Source organism: Peromyscus eremicus, chromosome 2, assembly GCF_949786415.1.
Source record: "Peromyscus eremicus chromosome 2, PerEre_H2_v1, whole genome shotgun sequence".
Taxonomy (NCBI): Eukaryota; Metazoa; Chordata; class Mammalia; order Rodentia; family Cricetidae; genus Peromyscus; species Peromyscus eremicus.
The window spans coordinates 101,633,750-101,653,791 of record NC_081417.1 but is presented as its reverse complement, the minus strand read 5'-3'; the positions used below and the strand labels follow the sequence as shown (position 1 = coordinate 101,653,791).

At 41.6% G+C, this 20,042-nt stretch overlaps 1 protein-coding gene across 1 annotated transcript in view; it reads right to left on the bottom strand.

Moving 5' to 3' along the window:
* The window catches only part of Adamtsl1 (ADAMTS like 1), a 359,842-nt gene that overhangs the window by 62,934 nt on the left and 276,866 nt on the right, over positions 1 to 20,042 (bottom strand). Inside the window, exon 21 of the mRNA XM_059255823.1 lies at positions 15,233 to 15,360. Coding sequence (XP_059111806.1) covers positions 15,233 to 15,360 — 128 coding nt within the window. The remainder of the gene's footprint in view (positions 1 to 15,232; positions 15,361 to 20,042) is intronic.

Sequence of the window (20,042 nt, the reverse complement as noted above, 5' to 3'; positions counted from 1 at the left end):
ATCCTGGGTGAATGTGTATTATTTAACATGGCCAAGGTCATGTCAAGGACCACACTGCTTCAGATCCATGTGGAAATGGCAAAGCCTTCCCCTGTAGTGAGGCTCAGAGGGACAGCAAAGCCTTCCTTTGGTCTGACTTTTAATGTTGGCAGTGTATGGAAAAACCAGCAACCACAGCTTCCTCCTCCCAGGTGACTGCAACCTGAGACTGCTTCCCTATAGAGACTTCCTAGGAGAGACTAGCTCACCTTCCCATGAGCTGTACATAGTTAAAATCAGCAAGGCTCTGCACTGCTTTGCACAGTTGGAGCTGCTCCACCATAGTGAGCACAGCCTACCTGATCCTAGCTTTCCTGTGTATCTGTCTATGTATCTGTCCTTTCTTCACTCCCTCCCAGCCCCAGTCAGGTCAAATCCCAGGCTCACTGGCTGTAACCACTCTGTATGCCTCTTATGTCCTTTCTTACATTATTACCCTGGGTAGATCTTCTAGCACTGTATTGAATAAGGATAGTGTCTCAGGGTTTTATTGCTGTGAAGAGACGCCATGACCACAGCAACTCTTATAAAGGAAGGAAAACATTTAATTGGGGCTGGCTTATAGCTTCAGAGATTTAGTTCATTGTCATCATGACGGGAAGCATGGCAGCGCACAGGCAGACATGGTGCTCGAGAAGGAGCTGAGAGATCTACATCTTGATCCACAGAAGGAGACTGTGTACCACACCGGGCATAGTTTGAACACATGAGACCTCAAAACCTGCCTCCACAGTGACACACTTCCTCCAATAAGGCCACACCTCCTAATAGTGCCACTCACTATGGGCCAAGCATTCAAACACATGAGTTCATGGAGGGGGCCATTTCTATTCAAACCACCACAGATAGTGAAAGCAAGTCTTAAAGTGATGAATGATTTCAAAAGTAGCCTAGGCATTTTGTATTCTGTTACAGGATATCTATATCTTATATAACTCTTCTGTTTGAAGTATTTTGGCCATTTCCTCTGGAACCATATAGACAGGGAAGCAGAGAGATGTAGAAGCCCAGCTTCCTTGCTTGACTTCTTATATTTCCCATATCAGGGGGCTCCTCATTACTGCTGGGCAGGGGCAGGCTTTCTAGATCCCCACTGGTCTTTACCATCACCACAATGGAAAACAGCCTCCCTAGCAGCTGTTAGGAGGTAGGAAAGGTCTGATTCTCAAGTGAACACGGGAATGAGAATTCTATGGGGCACGTAGAGGTTCATCAGCTTCCAGTAGGGATGAGACTTGTTTTCTCACATCCACCTCCATAGATGTGTTGAAATAGGTACTTCATTTTATGCTGTCCATGAGGGAACATGATGTTAGGCTCCTTGACCAGCCTGTGTTGGTATGTTGTACAGGTCACAGTGTTTCTGTGATATTGGTTCAGAGGTCAGCAGTATTTTCTAAACATCAGTCTTGCTATCTCTTTCCTGTTACTTTTGCTAGAGAGAATAAACTTTTATGACACATATGCACACATATATACATAAAAATATATGCACACACATATATGTATATGTATTACACACACACACACACACACACACATATATATACAAACACATATATATATATTTCTTTTTTACATACTCATTGGTTTTTCCTAGTAGCCTCCTTCTGCAGCTCCAAGTTTGGAGTTTGTAAAGCAAAAAGGTAGCCCAATAAAGTCACAATTGTGTGAGCTGAACTGTGCCTCAGTTTCCAAGGTCTCTAGCCAGTCTGCTTTTCAGCCTTGTGCTCACACACACAATGGTCAGGGTTTTGAACTGCTCTTAGCAAGAGGAATAGGGAGCCATGCAACCACAGCTTCTAAGCTTTCTTCCTGGAAGGGGAGGTTCTTTGTAAGCTATGCTTTAACAGGCTCTTTATCATCTAGGGAAAAATCTCCAGCACTGCAAGCGCGTGACCCTAAGATACAATGCAAAGATTCAGTTATTAAGCACCTTGGGGAAATAAGGCTCCACATGAGATCATTTCATATACCTAAAGCTTAATCTTTCGTAAGTCAAGTGGATTTCATTTTGTTTTAACCGTTTAAAGGCAGGACGTTCTAGACTGGCATTCACTCTTGTCTTTCGATAACTGAAAAAAACAAAAAACAAAAGCCCCTGTTTCAGAAATGCTCTTTTTTTTGAGTCTGACAGCCACTTCCCACATTTTATGTGTTCTTCCTCATTCCTCGGGCATAGTAGAAGCTGTCCCTCTTTATTTTCCTCTCCCGGTTGACTTGCCCTCTGGGCAGAAATAATTAAAACTCATTGGAATTGTATTTAAGAGGGGAAACTTGGTGCAGGTGAGTATGTGTGTAGGCTTTCTATGTCTGTTGTGACTGAGCAGGGCTGTTCCCACCTACCTTCCACATGAGATCATGTATGACCTGGTGTGAAGAGGAATGAAGAAGCACTGTAATGACATGCTGACATATAAATGCAGGCAAATATGGATTAATATTGATATTAGTAAATATCCACTCTAATTCCAAATCTAGCCCAACTCTAATACACATCTCTATAGTTATAATTAAATACTATCCTCACTGCAGGGCAACCGTAGTGCTCTGGGGTGGGGCTCCTTGCCTCCACTCTGACCTCACTCACTACAGTCTCCTCCGAAGATAAAGTGGTTTTTCAGAAACATCAATCAGATCATATAGTTTGTCACTTAGTATTTCTGACACTTCTTCAGTATAATCTAAACAAAACTTCTAGCTTCTTTCTACAACAAACTGTCTTTTACATGCTTATGAGCAACTGTCTGTCTCTCCTGCCTCATGGAGACCAAACTTCCCATAAGTCACTGTGTTCAATCTTACTGTCCTTTCTTTCCTCTACCCAGCAGCTCTGCCCTGTCTGGTTCCTTGATGTCTTCTGCCTACAGACATCTACATGGATATATTCTTGTGGTCATTTAGGTCTCTTTGCACATAGCATCTCTTAAAGAGGCTGTTTCCAACTACCCTATCTAAAGCATGCACCCCGTTACCCCCTTGCCAGGTATCATAAGTCTCACTTATCTTGATTTTTCTTTTTCATAAGACTATCAGAAATTATGTTCTCTATATCCTCTCCTACCATGCCTCCCTATGTAATCTCCCTGCCAACTAGTCCTGGCACAAAGTAGGTCCTAAAAAAAATGACTTAAATGTAAAAAAAAAAAAAAGACTTTGAGAGGCACACAGGGAACACTATCTTTTGAATAGCCAGGGATCTGAGGTTCATAAAGGCTCCAAGACCATAGAGCTGGCATGTCATATTGCTGAACTGGACACCAGATCTTGGACCTAGAGTCCAGTGCTTGTTAGGGAGGGTCCCTAAATCCTGGTCTGCAGAATGGCTGCTGCAGAATCCCCAGGGCACTTGTTAAAAACATAATCTGTCCTGCGCCAATACAAGAACTGCCTCACTGTGTTATAAAAACCACTGTGCCAATGGGGAAATGAGGCCAGGGACCAGAGCAGACCCACAATTACCAAGTTATTTTTCCTACAGGAATTTTAATAATAAAGGTGGTTTTTATAGCTGCAAGTGTATAGCTATAAAATTCAAATGTCACTGAATTAAATCCAGCCCTTAATTAATTATACTGAGGTTGTGCTGAAAAGTAATGGCCTTGTCCCCTATCAGTAGAGGTGCTGTTGTTAGCACAGACTACTATTCTGTGCTCCCGTTACCTTCATGAACTACTTTTAACACAGAGTGTAAAGTCACCCAAGCATTTACAATCAATAGAAGTTTAAAATGAACAATTTTCTTAATTAATCGACCTGTCACATTTATTACAAAATCGCTTACATGTATATTTTTGAAATTTCCAATATTTCAAGGTTTTTTAAAATTTTTATTTATTTATTTATTTATTTATTTATTTATTTATTTATTTATTTATTTTTATTTTTATGAGACAGGGTCTTGCTATGTAGTCCTACATGTGGCCTGAAACTTGCTATGGAAACCAGGCTGGCCTCAAAACGTACAGTGCTCTTATTGGCTCTGCCTTCAGGAGTGCTGGGATTATAGGTTTGCACCACCACACCCATCTTTATGTGTACTTTTGAGTATTATTCTTAATTTATTTCCTCTGTTTCTGACATGCAGCAGGTGCCTTGTACAAAGGGCAGCCCAAGGTGTAGCTGACACTTGTGTGTTAACGTCAGTGGGTATGATGTCTACGTAGGAATGGAGTGGGGTCTTGTGATGTCTTCCTGAGGTGCTCAGTGAGCCAGGAAGTCCAGCTCCTAGAGAGTGAGCTCTCTAGAGGCTGGACAACAGCCTCAGAAGCGAAAGCTCAGAAGCATATTTCTGTGCATGGCAGGCTCCTACCGCCTTTCCTTGCCTGTGACTCTAGGTAAAAATCAGAACTGACTAGGAGAAATTCATGAACATTTGAAAAATCTCTGGCTCAGTGTAAACACGCCTGACACAGCAGCCAGAGGAGACAGGAAGGTGTGTTAAAGTTCCTATTACTGTGATAAAACCCCACGACCAAGAGCAACTTGGGGAGGAAAGGGTTGAATTCATCTTACAACTCTCAGGTTATGCTGTATCAATGAAGGAAGTCAGGGCAGGAAGTCAAGCAAGGCAGGAACCTGGAGGCAGGGACTGAAGCAGAAGCCACAGTCGAACTCTGCTTTCTGGCTTGGTCACTCCTCACGGCTTGCTCAGCTTTCCTTCTTATACATCTCAGCACTACCTGCCCTGGGGGATGTCACCACCCACAGTGGGCTGCACCCTCTCACATCAATCATCCATCAAGAGAATGCCCACTAGTCTTACCCACAAGCCAATCTGGTGGGAGTACTTTTAGTTAAGGTTCCTTCTTCTCAAAGGACTCTAGCTTGTGTGAAGTTGACCCCAAACCAACCAGAAGTGAGGCCAAGAACAGTCAACATTGTGAAGTACTCTCAGAGATGCGCTGCCACCTCTACTAGAAGAACCTTTGTTAGAAACACCATGATGCTTTCCACTTTAGAAGCGAGGGCGGAGACTAAGTCCATGAGACCAAACCCCCTTCCTCTTTATCTTGGACTATACCTAGGTCACTCTCCAGTCTCTCCACAGTTAAGCACAGACATAGGATAAAGTACTAGATAGACCAGGAACAGAAGTGTGTCACTATTAAGCTCAAACTACATAAAGTCTTCTGGAAGTCTTTGTTTTAGAAAGGAAGAAATAAACTATCACATTTTATACGTCATGTAATTTGTATGTTTGTTTGTCAAAGCAGTTAGCAAGTGCTAACTCATATTTGCTAAGTCCCTGAATGAATAAATCAGTTGAGTCTTATTTTAGTTCTTCAGTATGAGTCATAGATTTAATTGTGATTCTCCCTATCCTTAGCCATAAAAAATGAGTTAGAAAAAAGAATGAGTTTAGGTTCTTACTGTTCAGCTAGAGACAATCTACACCGGGAAGTAAGCATGTATATCTGTCAATCTTAAGAACAGACATACTGTCACAGCCAGACACGAGAGAGAGAGAGAGAGAGAGAGAGAGAGAGAGAGAGAGAGAGAGAGAGAGAGAGAGTCTAAATTGGAGGTTTCCATTGGGTCCCTCCCTTAGCAGCTCAGGAAATTCCTCTAAAGAGGGGAGGAAAGATTGTAGTAGTCATAGGGGATGGAGGACACCAGGAGAATGTGGCCCACTGAATCAACTAAGCAGAGCTTACATGGGCTCACAGAGACTGAAGTAGCAAGCATGATGCCTGCATGGATCTGCACCAGGTCCTCTGGGTGTATGTTATGGCTATTAGCTTAGTGTTTTTGTGGGACTTCTAACAGTGGAAGTGGGTGCATCTCTGATTCTTTTGCCTGCTCTTGGACTCTTTTCCACCTATTGGGTTGCCTTGTCCAACCTCAATATAAGGGCTTTTCCCTTGTCTTATCCTATCTTGTTTTGTCTTGTTTGACTGTCTCTTGGAGGCCTTGTCTTTTTTGAAGAGGAAAGGGGAGGGGTAGAGGGAAGGGAAACTGTGGTTGGGATGTACTGTATGAGAGAAGAATCTTGAAAAAAAAAAAAGAGACCAGTCATTGATGACTGGGGCAATGAAGCAATGAAGGAAAGAATTCTAGGAGGCAGGCTTGGGATCACTCAAGATCTAGAAAGGGCACACTAAGGACAAAATTTGTTTTGGAGCTAAATTTAGTAGTTGACAGAATCTTCTTAGGATGCTGGTCAAACTTGGATTTTTGGGTCATGTTAATAAGGACTGAACAGCAAAGATGGATGATGACCAGTGGTACTCATGGTGGCATAGGCATGAGAAAAGACAGCTTTATGAGGTGGGCATTTGGGCTCTATCATTACACAGTTACATGGCTTTAGCACAGCTCTGTAAGTTTCTCTGTGCCTCCACTTTCTACATTAATGGCTGCTGAAAGAAATAGGTGAGAAACAGGCCTTAGCCAATTCCTTTGTACAGCATAAGGTCACAACAGTGGTACCTACCATCAGTGGTATCTCTGCTACCACACACTGTGAGGAGCAGTGCTGGGAACTTCTGGTACAATAAAATATACAGGGAAAAAAGGGTTAATAGGACAAGGAAAAAAAGAGGGGAAGGGCAAAGGAGATGGTGGTGGTGGTGGTGGAGGAAGAGGAGGAAGAGGAGGAGGAGGAAGAGGAAGAAGAGGAGGAGGAGGAAGAGGAGGAGGGAAGAGCAGTAGCAGCAGCAGTAGTATAAGAGGAAAGGAGAAAAATCTGTTATTGGGAAGAGATGAAACTGCTTCTATTTTGAAGAATTATGAGAGTTTCAATGTATTAGAAAAACAAATAATTTAAATATGATGGATTGTCCCTAAATGTCATCCAGTTGTGAGGAGATCCAAAGAGCTTAGAAGTCACCTGCAGGAGGTCTTGTTGGAGATGCCTCCAAAGTCCCCATCTTCAGAAAAGATTTGAAACCACCTAGGCTGGGCAGACTCTCATCTCCATGAGACTGTCCCAGAAGACATGGTGAGGTCCACGGCAGATTTAAATATCAGTTCCAGAGAGGGTGAAGACGCTGATGTGTCTACAACAAAATTAAAGTCTAAAACAATGAAATACTGTAAATCTCATACAGTTTGATATCCAAAATTAAGCAAATTATATTTGATCCAAATTTAATAGACAATGCCTCACAGTGAGCATATCTCAAGAAGCATTGTCTCAAGAAGCACCGGACTCTGCCCACCATGCAACTGTCACACGACTCTTACAAGTGTCACTGGGGGACTTTTCAGTTAAAGTATTTAAGACTCCTGCCTTAGGTCAAAGGATCAAGATCAGCTGGAACATCAACAACAGCCTATGCCGATATTCCTTGTAATGGGCGCTGTCTATCAATATCTACTTGCTACTTCTTGCTGGCCAGAAATACTCCAGGATCTTACCTCCTGGCAATTTAACATGAATTGCCCTATCACAGAAAATATGCACTTTTTTTCTCAGTCTGATTTCCCTTCCCCAAACCTTCATTTTGTGGTTCTAGAATGAACCCTTTGCTGTCCTGCTGTTCTGTGATCTCTCCTTCCACTGCTCCTCCCTTCCCTTGAACTGGAGCTCCAGTTGAGATCAGGTTTAGCATGCTCTAGAGACTTTCCTTTAATTTGCTATTTTCTAAGACTTTGATGCAAAAGCTGCATACTGCTTCCTTCTATTCCACAAAGGAAAAACTGAGTCAACTTTCCTTGTGAGATCTCAGGTAAGGGACCTCAGAGCTGGCAACAGTGGGTGGGTATTGCTGTCCTTTATTCTCATGTAAGAGAGTCACAGAACTCTCAGGTCTATAAGAGCCAAGAGTGTATCTATTTAAAGATCCTCTGTTTACAATTAAGCAACAGGTTTATAGCTCTGAATCTGCTTTTAAATTTGGTAACACGGCAAATGCATTCCCTAAAGTGTTCCATTATTACCAGAACCTCCCTTTGTTAGTGATATTAAAAAGCAAATCTTTCTCTTCTATCCAAACCACTGCATGACTTCCATTGCTGTCATTTAGTTCAATAAATTGAGATTTGATTTTATAAAACATTGTCTTTGGGAAATAAGGTGTGCATATGAACAAAAGTATGGAAAATGGACCACTTAACCAGAGGTTAGGTCAGAGCACAAACCTGTTCAGCTCAGGGAGAATTTTTCAAATTTTGAATTAGTTTAACTAAAAATGGAAATATTAAAAAAGTGTGATGTTTAAAAATATTTTTGGATAGGCTTATTTGGAAAAATCAGGTCTGGCAATGTTGACTTGCACTTTATTCTTTGGCAACAGTCTAATGGAAATGAGCTGTGCCCTCAGACACTGTACAGCAGGCAAAATAATGACTTTGCAAAGAGATCTTAATCTCTCAAGCCCATGACGTGGTGGAAGGAAATTAAGGTTGCTAACTTGGTGACCTTAATCACATGAACTCTTAGAACAAGAAGAAGGAACAGAAGAATGTCTAGGGGACACGTGTGAGGCTTAATACACCATTGTTGGCTTTGAAGGGGTCAAAGCCAAAGAACACAGTGGCTTCAAGAACCCAGGAATGACATTATTAATTCTTTTGTATTTGTTTTATAGAGGTTTCTCTGTGTAGTCCTAGCTGTCCTGGAACTCACTTTGTAGACCAAGCTGGCCTGGAACTCGGGAGATCTGCCTGCCTCTGCCTCCCAAGTGCTGAGATTAAAGGTGTGTGCCACCACTACCTGACTGATATTTAGATTATAATCAATAAATTTAGTTCTACAGTCCTCTGTTACATGGAACAAACTTCTTCCATCGATTTGAATGAGAAAGGAAGGATTCTCCCCTAGAGCCTTCAGGGAAGAAGGGAGCCTGTCTCTATCTAGATTTCAGCAAGCATAGTCTTTCCATATACAGGACTGTAAGAACTATGAGAATATCTGTGTTGTTTCAGGCCCTGAAATACATGATCACTTGTAACAGTAGCAGCAGGAATTAGTGTGCACACCATGTATACTATGTACATCACCCAAACCGTCCCTGCAAGCAAAAAGGCACAGAGATGAACAATGAGCAGTAAAAAGATGTTTGGGTGAAGATGAGAAGGTGGGAAGATGTGGGAAGTTGTCACAACTGTCTTCTAGATTAATTAAAAAAAGAAAAGATACTCAACCTCACCAGTCACAAGGACTGTTGTCATTAAAATGACAGACAATAACAAGGAGTGAGGGTGTAGAGAAACCACACCTCTCTACACTGCTGATGGAGATGTAAAGTAATACCACTGTTTGGACCAAAGTTGGCAGTTCTGTCAAAGGGTAAATGTAAATGCTCCACACAATGGAACATTTACACTTTTAGAAATGTATTAACAAAGAGATGAAACTTAAAGCCACATGTGCACATGCACATGAATCTTTATAGCATCATTGTTCATTACAGCCCAAAGTGGAAACAACACAAATGTCTACGACCTAAGGAAGAGAAGAATGAAAGGTGGCCTTTTCACACAGTGAACTAGTAGCCTACCTTGAAGTATAATAGTCCTTTAAAGGGGATCATTTAGTTATAAAAGGACTGTGGCGTACATGGTACACAAGGGGATGGTATTAAAAAACATCCTTATTATGCCCAAGGATAGAGATCAGTAGCAAAGGACAAAGTACTGTATGATTCAATTTATGTAAACTGTTCAGGATAGACAGGCTTGTAGAGGCAAAATGCATTGGAATTTTGCCTGGGAGATTGGGGAGTGATGGCTAAGGGGTGTGGAGTTGATTTTTGGGAGGAATGAAAACATGCTCAAAAGTTGAATGTGATGATAGATGCACAACTCTGAATACACTAAATGTCGTTGACTTGTGTGGGTAGTGGAGTTGTCTGGTATATGGACAATACCTCAAAGAAACTGTTAAAAATAAAAGAAATCCTCATTTGTGGGGATAGTTAAAAAAAGATACAGATTTTCTGAATAAATATCTGAACTGTGCTTTCATAGTGGATGGATTCTATGATACATAAATCATATCTCAAGAAAACTAAAAAAAAAAATTGTGGTCAATCAGGGTCACATTGTAGCTACTACTTATCCTGAACAAGTACAAGAAGGAATGGGAATTTCTTTACCCTTGAAATTCTGTTTATTTGGTGTGTGTTGGTATAAGTGGTGCAGGGTCCTGAGCATCAGAGGACATGAGTATGCCTCACAGAGCCCTTTCCCAAACATGTCCAAGCTACCTTGATTCCATTACTATTCACTTAGATATTTCTTTTTGCCCATGCTTAGGATATCATGTTCCTCAGGTTCTTACCATTATCGTTTCTAATTAATCAACTGAACTTGACCCCTCAGGAGAACAGACAGCTAAGGGTTCTGTCATGTCTTCTGCATGTTCCACCTAGGGTTCTAGACAAATGATGCATAGTGGGTATGACTAGAGGTGGTTGCAGACTCTCCTAGAAATCATGATGAAGACATGCTATTCCTCATCTGCCCAACAACCCATCCCTCTTGCACCCTACTGGGCAGATGAGGAATTTTTTCTTTTTCCAAGTCTGCTTGCAACACTTGCTGGTACCTTATTTGTTTCCTCAAGTCTACTTGAGAGCCAAGTAAATTGGTTGTACTCTCATCTTTATCTTTAAGTAATATTGAAGCATCAGTCTTTCATGGGCTTTCTATGCATCTGCACTTGAGAACCTAAGGCCTTGGTCACTTAGGATTCTAGCCAGTAACAGGGTCCTTTTGATGGCAGGTTGACTCAGTCAATGGCTAGTACCATATGACTCAGAGTACCACTGGGATATACTTAAAGCCACCTAGCTTTTCTTTTGATCTGGACACTGTAGCAAAGTTTCTTTTGTCAGCCTTTGCTACTGGTGACAAGGCCCTCTTTGAGTTTAACTTGATGAAGAAAACTTGAGCTAACAACGGCTGGTTGAAAAAATTGAGGGCGGCCAATTTGAAATGACTTAACATTATGAAGAGCTCACACAATTCCTTTTCTCTTTTATTGCAGCTACTAAATCATGATGAGGAGGGGCACAGAAAGAATCCAAAACAACTACCTTTTAGTTTTATTCTCCCTGCAGACTCTCTATGATCTCTTTATTAGACACAATATGTGTCAGCTATTCAACTCACAAAAAGACAGGAAAACACGCCAGGAAAGGAGAGGCATTTTCTGTCTCCCTGTGCAAACGGGATGAGCTCATCTGTGCTCTGTCCTTTCCATGACAGATACACCCACTCCTTTGCCCTCATCTTCTTCTCATTTTCCACGGATGATGTCAAGCCGGCCTTATAGTATCTTTTTTGCGATCTTATAAAGTCAATGACAACCAGAAACACTTCCCTTTTGGGTATGACTTCAGCAGTGATCTACACCTGGGGAGGCTCTCATCTGCATTGGTAAGTGGAGCTAACCGATCCAGACGGAAGCAATTTACCAAGAAACTACTGCTTCTCTTCAAAACGCTGCCAGTACCATTCTGGTTAGGAAAGCTTCCAAGCAATGTGGCTCAGTGTGGAATCTGGCTGGCCAAGATGGTGTTCCAATCTTTTGCTACTATGAGTACACATCAAAAACTCCCCTTTACCCAGCTCTGCTGTATCTGTAAATTAACTAGGAGGTATTAAAAAACGAGAGTCACTTGGGCCTCTCCCAGTGTTCTTATCACAAGCCACCTCCCTTGTCTCAATCCAGGTGCTTAAGCACTTTACAGTTGGCTAATCCAACTTTTCCAGCTGCCTCAGAGACACTGGGAGGAACGGTCTTCAAAAGGTGCTGGTAAGCATTGTAGTCTCTGGGAGTCTCTCCCTGCTCTGAAGATTAGTTGACTTTGGTTTGATACTGCAAACAGTAATTCTACAAACAGTAAATCTAGTAAGTAGTAGTGCCTGAGATGTGCTGGGCACGACTAGTCTAAGCATTTTATGTGAATGACTGATTTAATCATCATAGAATATTTCTGGGAGATACTGTTAATTCTCACAAAGTCAGCAAGTTAAGAAACTGCATGGCTTCTTAGGCAGTGCCAAGTGTGATTCAGACCTATGCTCTGAGGCCCTCTGGATCTACACGGGAGGTGGGGGGCACCCACAGGACCAAAGCCTGTACTTTTCTTAGGAAATTATCAGGCCACTTATTTATCTTGAGCCTCGGTTTTCTTTCTCTTTGACCTACATTTACACCGAAGTCCAGGAAAAACACTGCAGTTTCTCCATGTGTACAGCAGTGCCTGGAGTTTACAAGAATCTACCTGTAAGTGAACTAAGTCCACACCTGAAAGACATTGGTATTGAAGACTCAGGCTAAAAACAGCATGGACACAAAGCTGAGCTGATGCTTTTCAATCTTAGAGCTGTTTTCACTTTAGAAGAGCTAGAGAAAGAAAGCTAGTATTAACGGTGTGAATCATATGGCCAGTACTAGTTTAAGCTCTCTTTTTTTTATTCATACACAATGTACACACATACATATGTACACATACATATGTACACACATACATACATATGTACACACACACATACATATGTACACACACACATACACTTAAGCACTTTACAGTGCTTTACATATCTTTCCTCCCCTTTCCTCCCTCCAAGCCCTCACATATTCCCCTCCACACTCTCCTTCAAATTCACAGCCTCTTCTTCTATGTGATTACATGCATATATGTCTATGTATATAGACATATTCCTAAATATAACCTCTTCAATCCACATAATGTTACTTGTATGTATGTGTTCAGGGCTGAACATTTGGCACTAGAAAAGCAATTGGTGTGCTCTTCTCTGGGGAAGACCACCTCCCCTGCTCCCAGCTTTCCTCAGTTTAAGCTCCTTTTCACACCTACAGGCTTAACCTCACGCAACCCTGTGGATAGTATTGCTTTCAGTGATTCCCAAGACACTGAAGTTTTATACTTTTTTCAAGATCATGTAGCTAATAACTGATAATCAAATTTACAAGTGTTCAATATTCATTCCTACCTCCAAATTCGGGTTATGTTTAGCTCATCTAATATATATCGCGGAGCGGCATCTTCGTTTTGTTTTGACATGGGGTTTCTCTGTAGAACCTCTGCTGGCCTGGGGCTTGCTAAATAGTTCAGGCTGGCTGAGAACTCATCTCTTTCTGCCTCGGCCTCTCAAATGGCAGGATTCCAGGTGTGAGCTGCTATGCTGGACTTAAGCAGGAGCCTACTGATTTCTCCATAGGCACCATCCACTGCCTTCCCTAATCTGTAAGCATCTTGAAACCCCGAACTTGCATTTTCTTACTGAATGTTTCACAACGTTGGCTGAGATGTGGATGACAACCCCAGATAAAAGTGCAAACATGGGGCCAGGCGGTGGTGGCACACACCTTTAATCCCGGCACTCGGGAGGCAGAGGCACACGGATCTCTGTGAGTTCGAGGCCAGCCTGGTCTACAAAGTGAGTTCCAGAAAAGGCGCAAAACTACACAGAGAAACCCTGTCTCAAAAAACCAAAAAAAAAAAAAAAAAAAAAAAAAAAAGTGCAAACATGATCTGAAGGCAACACCCCAATTTTAGCATTGCTTTGAGAAGAGCTGCCAGAAGGATTTATCAGCAGACCTGGACAAACTCAGCAGCAGCTGAAGGATGGGGACACAGTGTCTGTGGTCATACTTCATCATGCAGCCCCTTTCTCCCTGCTTCCTTGGTGCCCCGCTAACCCCCTTGTTTCTCTTCTCTGGCTTTGAACCTCTTGGCAGCTCCCAAAAGCTTGCCTTCAAAGAGCTGAAGATGAGCCTGGTGTTACAACAGCCTTGTTTAACCCCAGACAAGTTTCTATTTGTTGTATTAAATTCGGGCAAACACGGGTATTTAGTCTGTGGCAGAGCTGAACTGTATCTAACTCAATAGAAACAAGAGAGTTAATCCACCATTGACCAACAGTTGGAAGCATGTCAGCAGTGCCCATGTAAGTATGAGCTGGCGAGGAGACAGCAGAAGAGATTTTAGAAGATTGTTGCTGAGCATCTGGGCTCTGTATAGAGAGAAGAATGAAGATTGAAACTGGAATACATTAGGGAAAAGAAAAATCTTGCCCCCCCCCTCGGAGTTTAATTCACACCAGGGCACCTTAGCCTGCCTTCTTCATTATCGGTTTCCATCTTCCCTGCAAAGCTGCTACAGATCCTCTCTGAGATTCAGCCTTAGGTCATAGGAGCAGAAGTATTCTTGCAAAACAGATATGAAAGGGAGTAGCATGTGTGACTAGAGTACAGTGTGACAACATAATCCCCACATAGACGGATGAGGTCAGTGTGGGTGATGCTGGCTTTCCTAGCATCTACTGAATCATCTGATGGGAGTAGCAATTGAAAAGAATAAATACAAACACATGCAAGACTGTTAGCCCAGGTCTAAGGAAAAGGATCCTGTCTTGATAGGATCAGTGGGGCAGTGGAGGTAATGAATCGCTGAGCTTGAGGAGACCTCAGCCCCTTCTTGTTCTTCACACCAGCTAGACAAAGGTATAACTTCAGATTGTCTAGCCTCTAAGAAATGAGGTTTTGGTCCACTTAGTATCTAAGGTCTCTTATGGTTTCAAAGGTAAGGATTTGTTCCAGGTTAAGAAGTTTTAAAAAAAAGTACATTGCTTCAACACCACAGCCCCAGAAGGCATTGTACTCGAGTGTCGATGATTTTAGTCACAATGTGCAGAAAGTTGTGTTTAGCCTGTGTGGATGTGGGCAAACAATTGGTAGGAATACATTCAAACAAAACTCCAACTTGAATAAAGCAGAATCAGAGAGAAGTTCTTAGGAACACCCTGCTCTAAGCTATGACTACAGAACTTTAGTTGCCCACAGCCTTAAAGTCTCTCTTTTGTTTTTTGGCAAGATATGAGACAAAGAGAAATGACAGGATTTCCAAAGGCATTCAATAATTGTGGTTCACACTTCTCATGTGCTCCCTATCATGTCATGTACTGGCATACACAACCTTTGCTCGTTTTCCTCTGCTCTGAGTATTTCCCATGTTTCCATGTACAAAAAAATCCTATTCACCCAAACTCTAAGGCCTCCTCATATGCATAAAATGTCCCTGCCTACTCTTTGGTTTCAGTTGCAATACTTTATTCTCTCTCATGGTAAACTTCATTTCTATTGTGATTATAGTTGATAAACTCCCTGCGGGTAGGATATCAGGGTCACATTTATCTATGCATCCTGTGACATATTGTAGGCATTCGGTCATAAAGATTTCTGAATAGAACTGGATGGAGGTTTTCAGGTTACCTGCTAGTGTGACAGCAATGGAGACAGAGTCGTATCCCAAGGCATTTGTGGCATTGCAAGTATAGAAACCCACATCAGCTTCCACTGGTGCCAAGATCTGTAAGGAGTCATCCGGCTGTAGAAGAATCCTGGAACAACAGAAAAGAAATGTAGACCTGGTCAACTCAGCTGACTTTTTTCGTCATTCATTATAGGGAAGGCATGTAGGGGTGTATTGAGAACTATGTTCTAACAACTCAGGAAGGCAAGATAGGATATTCCGGAAACCCAGGCTTTCTTGTTGATTTAATTGGCATGTTGGCAATTTCAAATGGGGTTTTGATTTTTTGAAAAGCTTACTGACTACCTGATCTATTATTATTAGTTGGAACAGACAATGGTTGTACACTGAATACACACAACATACAACATGAGAGAGGATGCTAAAACAAATGCCCACACAGATTGGGGAAAGGCTTATTAAGGAAAATGAAAAGTTATAAAAGAGGAGTGCCTCCTGATTGGATGGTAGGAAGAACACAGGGCTTCGGGATATAAAACTGTTGAAGCAGCTATGGAACACTTATTGAACATCTATTGTTTTCACTAACCTACAAATACAGATGCAGACCACAGGTCATATTGCATTCATCTACTGCAGTATTACAGCGGGCCTTCTATAGAGAAGATGCCCAGTATAATGAAATAAAACTTGCCCTTTGAGGTCATGGACAGACAATTCTAGAACAGCACATGATACTTGAGATAATTTTTCTATCTAAAGAAAATGACAAGAGGGAAATTGTAGGCACCTATAGTGAACTTCAAATCCCAGTTCCAGTCTGTCCACTGACTTTCCCTTTCTAGATTTATACTGTTTCTAAGAACTACATGCTCTGCCATAGCAGAGTAATGATTAATGATGATGTCTTGAAGCTGATGGTTCAATGGCTCTGAGGCTGACAAAATTTCGAAAGTGTATGTAGTTGTGGGAATCTAGAAAAGGAAGAGAGAAGGGTGGGAACTAAGCTATCCAGGGACTGGAGCAGGTGGGGTGTTAGGTGGACAGATCATTCATGTTACAGAAAGGTATTTGTGACATTCCACCTTATTTGTCCTTTCTACTTTCCTAGTTTCAAAACACCCAAAGAACTGGCTACTTGTGTTAACATCCATCCCTAGGAACCAAGCAGGCACCAAGGGTTCATTTGTTCAAAAAAGGGGAGGACTCTTAGGGCCTGGCAGTTAATTGAACACCAGGAATCAGCACTCTTGCCCCAGCAATATTCTCCAATTGGATATTCATTTTGTTTTCTTTACTGTGTCCCCTGCAGGGTCCCTCTAGACTCAATGGCTTTGAAGTTCGGCACCCCCTCTGGTTATCTCTCAGTATTTCTAATGTGGATGACCAGTCTTGTAACAAATGATTCTCCTCAGCTCTTCTGCTCGCTGTGGGCGTATTGTGTTGTTATTTTTACCTCTGTCAGAAGGGAGGCAGGAGTGGGCCTGCATCCCCCAATTTAGCTATGTATGGGCAGTTCTGTCTAAAACATAATGGAGAAGAAAATAGAACACATTAGCCAAAAGAGAGTTTTGTAGTGATTTCCACTCAATTTTGTACTGTTCTAGACCATCACTAATACTACTGGAGACAGTCCTGCTTCTGTAGCATTAAATAGAGCTAGAACTGCATGGGGGATGATTGGAGAGCTACAGGATATTGTGATGTAACTCATCTACTCACTCACTCACACATTCATTCATCCTTTGATATTTCTTCTCTAAGTCAGACAGTTGCATGTCAGTTTACTTCAAAGAAGCTAATAAGAGAAAGATGGCTATGTAAGTTATTATCTTTGATAACAGCATCACTGTTTCCTAAAGGAATCTTATTGGATGCAGCATAATGCAACAGAATTGCTAAGTCTCTTCAGGTGCTCAAGCTGTTTTAGATTTAAAAATTGGAAAAAACAGTAAAATTGACTATGATTTAAATCTTTATGATGTCCCAGGAATATGCACACTTCCACACAATTGCTTTATAAGAATAGCAAAAGCAGACAGCTCCAATTTAAATAGAATGTAGTAGATCATATTCAGTTTCACCACACTGAGAAAGGCAGGGGTTAAAGTTCACTAAATCCTCAAATCCATTAGCCTGGTTGCCTCCCTACAAGCAGCAGCATTTCTCCTTTCCTTACAGACAGGATTCCTCAATATTTGGAGCAGGAGGCTAGAAGATTGTTCTTTTGAACTTTACTTTGGTCTTGCTAGGATCTAAGTGCTAGTCATTGGCAAACCTCTCGACTTCCTACATTAAAGTCTATCAGCTACTAAAATGTAGATGCAGTATGTTTCCTTCTTAGCAGAGAAACTGCTATTCTAATGAATAATGCAGAGAACTTCCAAACCACTCTTTGGTATTTCTATTCCCAGTATCTCCTGCTAGTAATGCTTGATTCTTTTGTGTGTGTGTGTGTGTGTGTGTGTGTGTGTGTGTGTGTGTGTGTGTGTGTTGGATGTGAGTGAGGAAGTAGAATGGTCACATGACATTGGGTCACATGACATTGGCCAGTCTCTCTGAGTTTATTAGATCTCCATATTCAGGTTCCTTTCCCACAGGACTAGTATACTTGTCTGATCTTATACAAAAGGCACAGATCTCACCCATGCTGAGCTTCTGAGCCTGACCCCCCTTTTTAAGGTAAAGTTTACCTTTCATAACGACGTCAATTACTCTGAGGACTGACACAGCTGACTAAGCCATAACACCTAATCCCAAGCATAAGCCTCGATCTGAAGTTGGAAAAGAATTCCTCTATAGACAGAGGTGGTGAAAAGGGGGCAGATCCATCCCACTTGGCACAAAAAATCACCTCTAAACTAGGAAAAGAACAATGGGAAGATGAGAAGGAAGAAATAGTGAACATGAGATTGAACATTTATTTTATGCTTTTATCCCATAAATGGAATAACAATGAAAATAAGCCATTAGATTTGCCTTCATAAAAGCTTTAAATGTCATCTTAAGAAAACAAGTCCACACAGGCCTGCATTGGTCACTGTAAACGTATATTTACATTCATAAAACTTTAGGTCAAGGGTACACAGTTATTTGCAGGTGGGGCCAGGATTTGAAGCAGGCTTCCTCTTTTGATTGGACACTTTTCCTCCTCTAACTCTGTAAGATCTTCTGGACCCATTGTTTCATCTTGTGTTCTTGTAGTTAAAAAGCTGTTCATAAGTGGATTTTAGATACATTGGTCCGTGTAGAAATTTTATTCTCCCTAACAATCTGTTGAGGCCAATATTTTTTAGGACAAGGGGGATCTTGATTCCTATATTGTTATAGCTGTAGAATTTGTCAGTTGGGATTGGGGGGCTGCCATAGGGGGAGCAGGAGTTTTGGAGAGAGTTTTAGGGGGCTCTCTAGGAAGAAAGGGCTAACTGTGGAGAATGGGTTTGTTTTGCTCTAGCCTGGCAAGTAGGGAGAAAAATTCCTGGCCAGCAGTGGTGACACAGGGCTTTCTGTATTTTAGGCATCTACTCTATTAATTTAACTTAACTTGTTAGTAGTTGATTTCTGTCAGCTTGCATTTAGGTTTCGGGGTTGACAGGCCTGTTTGGAATGGGCAGATACAGGAACATGGTACCATTTCCAAGTGAAACCAGAAAGATTTCTCTGGTGATGAGCTGGAATTTGAGGAACCAGAAGATGAAGTGACACGAAGTGGGCATAATTAAAGCCTACAAAATGAACAGCACAGTGGTGATATGAGGTGCGGAGGACTCCCCTCTCCCACCACATCTCATTTCTCTTTTGTTTAGCGGCTAAAATGTATCGCTTCAGTTCTTTGATTTTTCTTTTGGTCAGAAAGTGTAGACTTGGCTTTCTGAGACCTTCACATAACACTTCTTCCACATTCTTTCAAACTTACTTCCCATTTTAAAACAACCAGTCCCTTTAGACAAGATGGTCACTTTGACATTAGCTTGGGATGGAAGAGAAATCCTTCCATATCCTATCTACTCTTCCAAATTCTCCCCAACTAATCCAAGTTCTATTCTGTTGCAGAACTACAGTTCACAGGAATTCTTCCCTCATATGGCCTCCCAATTGTTCTACAAAGACCTTTTCAATCTACAGGGTTTCATTTCTTCAGCTAGACTATAAATGATTAGCTCAAGGGTGATGATTCTCTTATAGTTTCTTCTTTCATGTTCAGCAGAACATTGTCATGTTGAATACCTTCTTGTTTAAGTTACCTTCAAAGCAAATGGGCTGAAAGTGATCAAAATCACAATGAATCATGGTAGGTAATGGACTGGAATTCAGATTCCAGAACTCTATGGACTGGGTTCCAAGTCAGGCCTATCATGAATTAGTTCTTTGTGGCTTTGGACAAGTCATTTCTTTTAATTTCGCAATGACAGTCTCCTCATCTACAGATGAGAATTACAGCACCTACCTAGGGTGCTGATTCCATTTGCATTCATACATTTGAAGTGTAGGAATGGCTGGGAACACGAGACATTACAGAAGTGAAGTGACTTTGGTTACTGCTGCTCTCATCACCATAATTATTTGTCCTCCTTCATGCCCGGGGCCACACATTATGGATGCTGTACAGCAATGTGTTAAAGATGTTTCATGTTTTCTATATAGCTCAGGTTTGCCTGGGACAAGTTTTCCTCCTGCCTCTGCCTTCCAAGTGGTGGATGACAGGCTTGTGCCCTTATATTCAGCATGGGGAGCAGTTTTGAAGTGAGTCAATGGATGAGCGACAAGGAGCTTTAAAACAATAGCATAAACTCAGTACACAGGGGAGGG